This window comes from Fukomys damarensis, unplaced genomic scaffold (assembly GCF_012274545.1).
Source record: "Fukomys damarensis isolate Sample0158 unplaced genomic scaffold, DMR_v1.0_HiC HiC_scaffold_25, whole genome shotgun sequence".
NCBI lineage: Eukaryota > Metazoa > Chordata > Mammalia > Rodentia > Bathyergidae > Fukomys > Fukomys damarensis.
In genome coordinates, this window is record NW_022900937.1 from 11,101,687 (window position 1) to 11,114,833 (window position 13,147).

At 45.2% G+C, this 13,147-nt stretch overlaps 1 protein-coding gene across 2 annotated transcripts in view; it reads left to right on the plus strand.

The window, feature by feature from the left end:
* Aqp9 (aquaporin 9) overlaps positions 1 to 13,147 on the plus strand; it is a 41,570-nt gene that overhangs the window by 18,080 nt on the left and 10,343 nt on the right. For both annotated transcript variants that reach the window (XM_010641261.3, XM_019210166.2), the window contains exon 2: positions 9,076 to 9,202. In XM_010641261.3, the coding sequence (XP_010639563.1) occupies positions 9,076 to 9,202 (127 nt within the window). The remainder of the gene's footprint in view (positions 1 to 9,075; positions 9,203 to 13,147) is intronic.

The window sequence follows — 13,147 nt, forward strand, 5'->3', positions numbered from 1 at the left end:
TAAAGTCTGTGAGCTGATTCTTCCCTTTCCCCAGCCCCAGCAACTCGGTTTGTGGTAATCACATCACCCTACTGGGCTTCACATTGTGGCATTGGGATCCTGATTCCTGAGATCTTCTCTGCACTCCTGAGTGATATTTTTAGGAATCATGCCTCACTTTTTCCACATCTTACTCCCAAACTAACTGCTTCTCTTCTGCTTTCTCTTGATAGTGAGGAAACCATTTTGTTCTCCTGCTTGCATCGGATATTTTAGTCTTTCCTCAACTACTATTTGAGCATGGAATATAAGGAAGAATGCACTGCTCTGGAAGATATTGTAATCCTGACAGGGTGCCACAAGAAAGTTGGCAAATAATCAAGTGACAATGTACACATGTGGTTTAAAAGGCCAACTAGGGCTCAATTTGTCAGGAAGGGCACCATGAAGGATTTTAGCTAAGAGTAAAGTACAGGTCAAAGCTGGGGAGGTGCGGTACAGGAGAGGCCATTCCATCCGGAAGGCACAGCATGAGTGAACGTGCAGAGGTGGGAATGGCAGCTGTCTGCTGAAAGGACTCGAAGTCACTGGCACACAGCCTGCCTGATGCTGAAGATTCGTGCTGAGCAGAGGTGTGGATCCAGGGGAGCAGGCAACAGAGAGCCCTGCACATGGTGTGAGGATTGGCTGCAGCCCTCCCCAAGCCAGGGAGAGGTTACCGTGCCTCTGTGCCTTGTCACCTAGTGAGCGCACTTGCTGAACGCTGCAGAGCAAGGCTCAGCAGGAGCTGGGAATCACTGAGTATGTGCGACTGAGAGAGAGAAAGGGAAAGGAGCAGATGATTCGGGAATGTTGGGCCTGCGTGATTAGCAATGGGCAGAGCTACCCTGCACACCAATTAATCACATACCTATTATGATTTTCAGATATCTGTCATCCTTTTCCAATGAAATTCTTCCTCTTCCTTCTGCTATGCATACAACCTGATAGTGAAGACAGTATTTGCTTCCCCTCTTCTACTGTTGCTTTCCTACCCAAAGTAGTAAAATCCCTCCAACTGCGAAATGAGCCATCTTTGGGGAGTAATCCCAAATAAGTAATAACAACCTGATGGTCTTGTCAGCTGTACATTTCCTCTCTCCTCCCAAAATTTGATCCCATGGCTAGTAAAGAAGCAGCAAATATTTATAATATCAGTCATAGGCATACTTTCTCCCATCGAGGATCTGATTGTTTAATTAAACACTAGAAACTATATAGTAGAGAGATGAAGAAATGTAATATATGATCTTGAATATTTTCTTATAAAATTATAAGAACCAGACATACGTATGTGAGCAATTAAATTATATCCTGTGGCTGAATGCCTCGCCAGATGGCAGTAGAAGCCATAATCAGGTGTAGAGTTCATTACTACATCATGTTCTACGCACACTTATGGGAGGTGCTGCCCACTCCTGACAACACAGAGTTTGACTAGGGGAGACTCACGGAATGTCTTCATCAGAGATAGAGAGACAAAAATCCAGCAGGAGAGAGAAGTCAGGGAAGATATCGTGCTCCTTCAATTACGGGAATGTCTGGTATGTGGAAGTGGCTTATTCTCCATGGTTCAAAGAATAAGCTTGGAGCTAATGGACAGAAGTTATAGGAAAGAAGCCTCTATCATCATGTAGGAAAGGAATCCCCATAACCAGAACAATAAAAAATAGAGAAAGAGAGCAAGCAAGCTGCCTAACCTTTCAGGTGATTCTCACCCAGGCCAGATGAATGTCTACTAGGATATTGTAGTTAGAATGTCTCTCACATTCCCTCTGTGTGCTCTTGGGTCCAGGGCCAGTGTAATGGTAGAGTCACAAAGGAACATGGCACAGTGATTAAGAAACAGACTCTGGAGCCTGCATGATATTCACCTTTGGAAACCAGCCACCCCTTTGGGAAGAAGCAAGGCCACATGGGGAAACTCCCTTTGCAGGTGCTCTGAACCTGAGCAATGCTCCAGCTATGGTACCAGCCAATGACCATCGCCAGCCAGCAGATGCATGAGTGAATGAGACCTCAGACACCAGGCTCACATGCGGAACCACCACAGCTGAGCTCATGTGGAGTAGAGATGAGATGCCCTGCCAATCCCTGCCCTAACTGATTACCACAATGAGTATTAATATTTTAAGCCACTAAGTTTTGAGGTAGTGAGGTACACACCCGGAACACAATGTTCGCATGATAGTCAAAGTCAACATTGACCCCCTACGTCCACTAACAGGCACTGAGTGGCATTATTTGTATTATTTATATTTATTGTATTATTTCTATTAAGGTTGCAACATTTGTATTATGGCAGTTGGTTGGATGGGTTTGGTGAAGTTATTTGGAGAATATGAGAAAAAGATGAATGAGAAGCTTTGAGGACACAATGAAGACTAGATTCACGGCTTTGTTGTGCTTCCCACTCCCTACGTCAGTGGCTCCCAGCATTTTGGCACCAGGAACTGGTTTCCTGGAAGATAGATTTTCCCCAGACAAGCTTGGGGGCTGTTTGGGGGCTGATTCAAGCATATTACATTTATTGCAATACAGAATCAGCGGAAGCCATGATCTTGCTTTCCTGCAACTAGAAGGTCCCATCTGGAGGTAAGGGGAGCCAGTGACAGCCAAAGTGTGTGGCTTATATCTGGGCTGTTGCATAATCTTATCTTAATTTCTCTTGCTGCAGAAAATACCACTTCGCAAATATAGGGTATTGGAAATGTAAGCAGGATTTTCAATGCGTTTGTGGCAAAAATCAGGATATTTTCCTTGAACTTTAATCCAAAATGTATAGAAATTTGAGGTTGTCTCAGGCATACTTTTAAAACTACCATCATTTCCAATCTCAAGCAGATCATCCTCTTCTAGCATACATAAAGGGGATCTGTTGTGGTTGGAAAGCAATGCTTGAACTCTTTTGAATGCTGAGATAGGTAATCAAGCATCAGCTGGGAGAAAGAAAGGCCTGGCTCAGTCTCTTTCAAGATCTCTGCTAATGTGTGACACATGTCAAAAGCCCCAACGTTCGCTTCTTGCCTCCATAATTTCAGTGTGGTTTTGGAAGCAGCCACTTTATCTGACAACTTGAATACAACTGTTCTCCCCCGAAGTAGCCAATAGAGTTCATTCAGCAGATTGAACATATCACATGAGTGAGCACGTTTTGCAATTCATTCTGTGCCATTGATATGCTTTGCCAGTGGTGACTCTTTTTCTAAAAGAAATCTTAGGATGACTGATAACTAAAAAAAAAAGAAAAAAAAACAACTCTAAGCTGTGATCTATTTTAGAAAGCCATCTTACTTCTATGTATGATAAAAGATGTGTGTTCTGTGTCTGTCTCCTCTCAGAGCTGTGCAAACACATATGAGTTGGGGGTGTGTACTTTAATGTGGTTGATAATTTTAATCACATCCTGCAAAACATCGAGTTCAGGTGACATTTTTCAGCTAGCCAGCATTTGTCTATGAATGACAGTGTGTAGAAATGACATTCAGAAGTGACCTCTTTGACCTGAGAAATGAAATCAGAAAGCTGTCTAAACGTGGCAGTTGCTCTGTTCATACACATGAGGAAAGAAATAACCAATTCAGTGTTCTTGATATGTAGTCAAAGACCTGAATTCTTCTGCGGTGGTGGTGTTAGCTAGCAACAAGAGTACATGTAACATATCCTCATACACATCCTTCTGAATAATATGCCTCACAAACATAAGTATTGTTGTCAACACCAGTAGAGTGTTCAACCTGGATTTAGTTCCATGGTGACTTAATCCTCTCTAACAAAGATGCCTCATAACCTCTGCTATTTCATCAATTCATCTAGTTATGGTGAGGATGAGAGAGGACCATGGGCCACCTTTTGAACTCCAGCCTCTCCTAAGGGTTCACTAAAAATGTCCTAGCAGCAGGCAGGATCAACTCTTCACCGAGAGTAAAAGGGCTTCTTGGCTTGAGCATTGTGGTAGCCACTAAGAGTGATGCTGCCCATGCAGACACATTTGATGAAGCGGTGGCCTTCAAGAATTGGTTTTGTTCTTTGTGTTCATTTTTTTTTCCTTTTGAAAAAAAAAAAGAGGTCTGTCTTATTGCAGGTGCTTAGTTTCCCTGTGGCAAAGCAGTTTTGAAGGTTTTATGACTTGTTGGATAGCCTGCTGGTCACCACATATTATACAAAGTGAGTCTGGAGAACGTGAAGTATGGTTTCAATGAACCCATAATTTAAGTAGGACCCTTAGTATTTTTTTTTAGATGCAGCTTTCCTTTTGCTGGCTTCTTAGAGTATTCTGCTGTCTCATCATTGGATCTGTCCCCCTTTTCAAAGAAGCTTTCCAGTGGCATTTGCTTTTTACTCATTTTGGCAAGGGTTAGCTTGCAGGTTTACCAAAACTGACTGAAACAAACAGGCAGTGCAGGAAGGGGCACTGATGGAAGTGGTTCGTGAAATGACGGGCAGGCCACCTGCAGACTAAAAGCAGTGTTGTAAACCTGCTGTAAAAACCAGGTGCAGCTGTACAAATGAAGTACAACGACTCACTTGCCACTGTCAAGGCTGCCATGAAACGTAGCTAAATGTCACTTGCCACTCGCTGATAGGATTTTGTTATGAGTCTGCAAGTGATTGATTTAGTCTCTGTTCAGCTAAGCCTCTCTGCTAGTGTTAATCTATATTTGTGGCCCCTCCCCAGCATTAATATCACTTTCCCAGCTCCACCTCAGATCATCAGGCCCTAGATTCTTATGCAGAGCACATACCTAGAGCTGCGTGCACAGCTCACAGGAGAGCTTGCCCTCCTATGAGACTCTAATGCCACTGCTGACCTTACAGGATGTGGGGCTCAGACAGTAATGTGAGTGAAGGGGGAAGACTATAAATACAGATGAGGCTTCTCTTGTTAGTCTACCACTCACCTGCTATGTGGCCTGATTCTTAACAGGCCGCACACTGGTATCTGTCTGTGGCCCTGGGGGATGTTGACCCGTGCCCTGCGTGGTACTGAAAATGGAGAAGGCAGCTAGATCTTGTCAAAGCGATGGAAGAGACCTTGTGAGTCTGTAGGAGACCTACAGAAGAAGTTGGTGATAGACCCAGGTAACAGAGATAGAATGTTATTGGCACAGAAAGAAACCTTAGAGATGATTTTCTAGTACAGAAAACCAAGATCAGGTACTTGGAAAACAGCTAAGTACTGATTATAAACCATGGAGAACACAAATGAGTTTCAGAGAAGAGAGGATAGGTTTGGTGAGCAGAATAGAATGGGTGATAAACTTTGCAGATGGGGAAACCAGAAAATAGAGAGGATAGAAAAAAGCATGGGCTCTCTGATGTGGCAGTTCTTAAAAGTGACAGCAGAAAATCATGTTGGAAATTTTATCTGCAATACCATAGAGAAAATTGTTTCATTTTTTTGGAGGGAAAAAAACTATGCTGGGCATACAAAAACATACGGAAGAAGGAGACCAGAGTGGGCAATCAGACCCGAACAGGCTAGAATACCCAACTGTGTGCCTGGCATTGTGCATACGGGAAGAAGGGGGAGGCAGGACAGGGAGGAGGCGAGTAGGCAAGATCTGTCTTTCTTGTTGCTTTTCCGGCTACAGTAAATGGATTTTAAAATGAGCGTGCAATGCTGCAAATCTGGGCTTGCCAGAGAAGCAACTCTGATGAGGACAACCGAAGCCCCGCAACTGCTCATCTCTCCTCCTCTTCCTTTCCCGCAGTGCACAGCATTGATTATCCTCCTGCATAAGGCAATTTCAGAATGAAGGGTGACGTCAGTATTAATCATAGTGAAATTTGACAGAGCAGAGAGGCCCCCCAGACACACTGCAGCCATCTGAAGCTCTTATGCTCCCTCCAGTTGCATACAAGTGCCAGGGCATTGCAGCCACGGGAAAGGGAGGGTTCTGTAGAGAGGATTACGCTCCCTCTGGGCATTCTTCTCCCCCAGCCTGTCTCATTCACACCTTCTCATGATCTCTTCATGACGATGTGGACTTGGAGGATTTTTTGAGAAAAGAAAGAGAATATGTTCCTGTTACAACTTCATTTTGAAACGGCAAACTTTCTGTTCAGTTGATATAACTCATTACCACTAGTCTGGGAGGATGGAAAGCACACCAGGAACCGTGGAGACAAAGTAAAGCTTTATTTAACACTGGTGGACCAGTCTGCTTTCAGACTCGGGGGACTGACCCCGTCCAGCACTCAGCAAAAGGAGGACTCACTCTTTGGGCGGTGTGGGGTTACAGATAAGGTGCCTCTGACAGACATTCGTTGGTTACAGAGTTTGAATATTTGTTAGCAGGTGGGCTCAGTCATGGTATTGGCTCACACGTGATGCTGGCAACATGCTTATAGGGTAATTTAGAATATAAGGCTTAGTGCTCGCTTCGGCAGCACCTGTAGAATATAAGGCTTCTATTTGCATTCTGGCAAAATGACAAAACTCTTCTAGAGACAAAGACATTCCTGAGCTCGGAAATGTGTGAGGCAGGACAGACCCAGACATGTTGCACAAAGAAAATTTCGAGTAGGGACTTTCCCTGTAGTAAGTCCAGCTTGAACCATGGAGACAAAATTCCCCTTTCAATAATGCTCAGTGTAGGGTACAGAGCGGACTGAGTACAACCAAAGCTGGCCATGCACTTGTGCCATGCAGACCCAGGGCTTCCCTCCAGAGGCCACCATCTCCTGTATCTTCTACATGGGCATCAGGTAGAAGGTGGACAGGTGGATACATCTCAGAGCTAGGGACAGAAAGGGGCATCCAAAGATCACCTGTGCCCTCTGCTTATAAGGACGAGCAAATGGAAACCATGCTATATATATTAAGTATCTTGTTTACAGATTATGTTTCTCTGAGGTACCTCACAAATGAGCTCCACGGCAGCTATTTAGGGTCAGTCCATCACAATCAAGAAATTATGCCTGACCTTTCTGGCTTCCATTTTGGGCTCTTCCCTTTCATTCACTTGTGGAGAGACACAGTGGAGGGTTAGGGTCTTCCTGATCAGCAGCCTTCACATGCTTAATCTCGTCTTCCTAAAATGTACTCGTTTCTGAAATGTTTCCTCATAGCTTCCATTTTCCTGCCATTAAATAATTATTATTATTTGACATTGAGCCCTTCTTCAAGTAGTAAAACCCTGTGCTCTCCAGTTTCATTTCTTGCAATCAACAACAGTGACCACAGTGTGACATTAAGTGTGTGCCCATGCACTTGTATGTGTGTATCAAAGAGAGAGAGATTGAGGAGATGGAACTTCCTGTCGCTACAACAACTACCAAGAAAAAAATCAACTTACAAAGAGAAAAGTTTTACTTTGGCTAACAGTTTTGGAGCATTCAGCCCATGATTGATTGGCCCCATTGCTCTGGACCTGTGGCAAGATAACATATCATGGTGGTAGCCCATGGTGAGGAAACCCTCACCTCGTGGCCAGGGGCAAAGAGAGAGGAAGGCTTGCATTGGGACAGTTACCATCCGTACTGCAGCAGTTGTGTATGTGCAGAGAGAAATACCCACATGGGATTATCTACAGCTTCGGGCATCCACAGTGGACCTTGTAAATACCCCCTATAAATAAGGGGGACTTCAGCAGTTGTTCTTCTTTAGTCATGAAATCCAAGCTGGACTCCATATTCAGTGAACAGTTTGGCCAATATAAAAAGCAATCACCCAATGATCCCAGTAGTCTAGAATGTGTATCTCCAGGACCACGATGCCCTTTTGAACTATACCATGATGATAACTGGTAGTCATTGCTATCTTATTTTCCAATCAAACATCGGATCCATGTTTCCTAAGAATCCTCCTTCACGAAATATTTCTTCATTGGACCATGGTTCGTTTTAACTGATTATTCAATGAATACATAGGGAAGGAAACACCTGGCTAAAAGACATTGGGGGCAGTAGAAAATGTAAAACATGTTCTTTCAATACTTGTGCCAACCAGGCAGCACCCTTTCCACCTCACCAACAGGTTTTAACCCCATTCCTCATACTCATGCATTCGTGGAAAGAGCCAATGTATGTAAAAATAAATACATTATATATTTTAATGTAATTGGCAGTATGCTTTAACACTACTCTGCATCTTTTTTTAACTCCAATAATCTGGGAGTCTTTCCTCTTTGTTACACACAGATCTCCCTCATCCTATCTTAGGGCTACCTAGTAGTTTACTGAATGGATGAACCATAATATATTTATTCCAAATTTTTCTGAATACTGATTCCATTGTCCAAAACACCCTGTACCAGTGAGACACTGTGGAAGACTCACTATCATACTTCACTGTTCGGCTGTTAACAGAGCTAGGAGTCTGAGTGCCGTGCTATACTGGCACCACAGGGAAGACAGGACACTCTGAGCTTAGCAGCCTCCACTCTCTAAGGGAAAAAGACACAAGGACTAGGACAGCCTGGCAGTTTTTCTCTGTTTTTTTGGGCTATTGCACAGTCTTTTTAATATGTGTTACAAATGCCCTTTCAATGCACCAAACATGTGTTGTGTGCTCAGTCTGGCCTATCATGGCAGCCACTAGAGCAGATATCTCCAACTCCAGTGCCCACAGGGCCAGGAGGGTGAACTCAGTGAGAGTAGCTGGGAAGACTCAAGCTGTGTTCAAGGTTATTTCCCCCGTGCAGGGGTGAAATCAGATCTTCTGATTGATTAAAAGAAGCCAATGGGTAAAAGAGAGATGGGATCTTTCTGTATTGTTTCTTATAATCTAAAATGAAGCCATAAGTATCTCAAAGTAAAAAGCTTAGAAAAGCCCAAAGCCTAGATCATTGTGTGAAATAACATGATTTATAAATATAGGCATCATCACCCTGTACAAGCCTATCAAATCCCGTCTGCAGGCCAGATGTGGGCTTGGGTCCACCATCTTGCTCTCCGTGCTTAGCTGGAGGACGGTAATTTTATTTATACAAAGCCTGAGCAATTCAACCCACAGCCTTGCTTTAAAAGTACTTTTTTCTCTGTGAGTTTCTGTCGCCTTTGACAGTGGCCACCCCCACCTGCTTGTTAAGTCTTCCTCTCCTCTCCTTCCAGGTCCTGGGATGTGGCTGCGTTGCCCAAGCTGTCCTCAGTCGAGGGATTTTTGGAGGCATTGTCACTATCAATGTGGGATTTGCAATGGCAGTGGTAATGGCCATTTATGTGACTGGAGGTGTCTCTGGTAAGTGGAAGAAATAGTAATAGCTACTACTAATGATTCCAATATGCTAGCACTATACTGGGTACATTACATGCCTTAAGTTATTTTGATTTCAGCAATTCTGCAGGAATATGCATCCTATCCCATGTTTATAAGTGACAACATGGCAAACAAATGGGTTAAGTGATTATGCAAAAGCAACATTTAGCAAGCAATAAAGATGGGAGATAGCACTCACAATAGATTCATCCCTACATCTGGCCACTACACCAGAGTCTGCAGATCTACCCCACACCTGGAAACCTTTTCCCAGACACCCAATGATGAGACTGGTGAAGGTCAAGTCGACAGAAACACGTCCCCAGACCTTAATCAGCAGCAGTTAGACAGAGTTGAGGTCTCCTTCAAAATGGATGTTGTTTTCATGGCAATGTTTATCTGATCTAGAAAATCATAATTTAATACTGCTCTTGGAGGGTGCTGACTAGAAGCTGTTCATTCACAAGGCTCTGGGAAACAAAGTGGGATCATATTTAATGTAACCTGGGGATGGAGAAGATGCTCTGAGCAGCCTTGTGGGGTTGAGCATGGATGCAAGATGGTGGTGACAGAGAAAAGGTAACTGAGGAGCCACTGGACCTAGGGAGCTATGCTAGGACCAAGAAACCCACTATGCCTTGGGTACTGCAGGGACCCAGGAAGCCATGGCATCCTAGGCACTGTGCTGGGACCTGACATCTTTACTTTCCTTTCTCCTTTACAAGAGCACTCTGAGGGGGCAATTATTGTCTCATTCTAGAGAAAACAGGCTGAAAGAGATTCAGGAGGTTGCTAGAAGTCCCACAGGAGGTAAAGAGAGAGAAAGATTTTTCCCAGGTCTAGGTGGCAGCAAAGGTAACATTGTTCTATAACAATTTCCAGTGGTCTATTATGGACAAAATAACTCCCCCAGATGTTTCTGCCATTAAGTTGGCCACAGTGGTGACAAATGAGGCACGGGAGTGCCTAAGACTGACTTCCTGGTCCCCTGGGAGCCTCCCAGGTAGGACACCAGTGTGGCTGGCATTGGCTGGCAGCACTCTTTCCTTATTACAGCCAGACTCAGGTCCTGAGGTGGTCCAGTTGTGTGTGTGTGTGTGTGTGTGTGTGTGTGTGTGTGTGTGTGATGTGTTTGCCATGAGCAGTGTCTCCATTCAAGCTCTCAGGAAGCTTTTGCTGAGATCCCAGCATCATACTCTACCCCAGACCAACACTGAGCAGAGCACAAGAACACTCAAGAGTGCAGCAGATGTGCCAGGGCTGGACAGAGTGCAGCTCTGGACACCAGGCACAAGATGCTCTCTTGGCTCAAACTATGAGTCCTCGCACCATTCACTGGCTCATGCTGTGTAGGCGGGGGCCTATCATCAGCTATCTTTTATATGGATATGGTTTTGAGCATTTGGCCTGCCTAACTCCTGAACTGAACACCATCAAGGAGTTACGTAGGCTTCACTGGCCCCACACTCTGCCGGTGTAGTTAACAACCTTCATCATCGCTGCAGACCATATCTGTTTGCATCCATTGTTGTACCTGAAGATTAGGGAGTCATTGTAGGAGGAAAATGGGCCATGACCAGTCAGAAGGATAACAGGAAGCAAGGGGATGGCAGGGAGGCCTCTCCTCTGGCTTCAGAGTTAGAATTAAACCACTGTGGGTAGAGGGATGAGGGTCAGAACTCATGAGACTGTTCTTGCTGGGAGCTGTGTTTCTAGCGAAGCGATCAGGACCTGACCAAATTGTTTATGAGAGACTAGGAGACCCCAAAATACAAATAGAGCCTGGTCTGAGTGTAGCTGGAGACAGCCGGATTGGGTGAGAATGTGTGTGGCGATTACCCTATCTCTAGAACCTAGCACAGTTCAGAGTCCCTCAAGACTGGTGTCCTGGGGACACACAGGGACAACACTTGGGCCCTGCCTGACATCCACACAGGCAAGAGCATCAGTACGGGCTGAAGAGCTGCAGGAATAGGAGGTGACTTCCTTACGGTAGCTGCAGCTAACATTGCTTCATGGCCACATATGAGGCCCTCTTTGAGGATTCTTTTGTTTTTGACATCCGGTGTATACTAGCGTAAATGTATGTGATCCCATCTTGTGCTCACACACTGGTGAGGTCAACTGCCATGCAGCTTTTAAATGTAAGACTTTAGTAAAAGGAAGTTACAGCAGCCTGCTCCTTTGTGAATATGCCAATCAAAATCAGCCAATCAGAATTCGAAGCAACCTTATTGTGCAACATGTGATACCAAGTGTTTAGGTTGCCTGCTGTTGCTTATTCTTGAGGTAGTATTTTATAATTAAAGTGAAATCATTGAAAAAGCAAAGTAGCCATGCTTCATGGCAAGTGAAATATAAGGTATCCATTTCACAGACTCGTCTATGGTGGGGAGGAGAGATGTGCCTAGCACAGAACCACAAAAGAGTTCCCTCTGCTCACCTTGTGCCTCACACACCCCAGCTGCAGCCTAGACGTTTTACAAGAATAATCTGATCTGATCGTCACCCTGAACTTTGCAAGGCCTGTGTTTGAGTGTGGGATTCTCTGACTCCAGCTCTCAAGTTCTTACCAGCACACTGTTGTACCTTGTCCTTGTGTAAGCCTGGGAGAACTTTCTAGTGGCCTCTTGGCTCCCAGCCTAAGGGCACAGGATGACACTGATCCCCTCCTTTCCGGAACCCTCCTGTCACCTCTCTGGCCCTTTTCTTTGTTGCTTTGCAGAGAGCCCCCCACATATGCCCTCTCAAACAACTTTCCCTCTGTGTGGATCTCTGAGTTGTCTCAGTAAGGCCTCTGGCTGCTTCTTCAACTTTTTCATCTTAAATGCCTGCTGAGTGCCTGGGTTTCACGAGGTCCGCAGTGAATAACAGTCCCAACCTGAGCTGACTAACCATCCTCGCCTCTGTGGGACTCTGATTTTGGAAGAGGCACACCTGAGGGAGATGTTGCTGTTGGGCACAGCCTCCTAGAGCCCCTGTCCATTCTTTCACATAGGGCAGCTGCTCTGCTGCACCTCCAGGAGAAGAGGAGCAGGTGCTACCTCCAGGAACTGTCCGCTGCCCGTGTACCTCAACGGAGCCCAATTTTCAGCCGTGCTAGCTCTCATCCGTGGTCATCTGTTGTGTCCAGAACTGAAGCTCTCAGTTTTAAAAGTAAAACCCAGCAGATGAAATGTTTATACGGTTTGAGGAAATGACCTGGGCTTTGACAGCTGCCTAATCTTGCTCAGTAGCCCCCAAGTAGCAGAGGCAGATGAAGAAAGGATGCTTGTGACCTGGTCAGAAGCTAGAAGGCCCTGCAAGCCATTTTAGCTTGGGGGCAGAGGAAAAGCATGGCTCTTTCCTGGGGGTACACTGGCTGCCCACATTCTGAGGAGGGGCGAATAATGCAGATCATCTTCTTCATCGCCATATCATCTCTCTCGTTGACAGTTATGCGCACAACGTGCAGTGTGGTCACCTTGACAGTGACCGATCCTCCTCCATGTAACATCATCTGGGTTCCTTACATGAGCATACTTCCCCCCTGGAAAGTGAACCCGTGTACTCAGAGTCACTTTTTTCAATTCTTTCCTTCCCACCCAGTCAAGCAGAGGAGACTTTATAAGCCTACTGAGGAAGAGGTGGAGTGGAATAACGGGACATGAGCTCTGGGGTTCAGCAGAACCTGGCCTTTGATCCTGGTCCTGCTACTTACTGGCCATGCAACTTGAGGAAGTCACTTTGCTCTGTTTCTTGATTTCCTCGCCTGCCAAGTAGAGCAGTACCCATCTCATTGGGGTCTTGGGAAGAGCAAGTGCATTCATTGCCCCCACATTGAATGCACTGGCAAGTATGCCATAAATGTTGTTCCTACCAAACCCAGCTAGGAAAGATAGGGACCTTCCACAGAGCACGTTTCTCTCTCTCTCTCTCTCTCTCTCT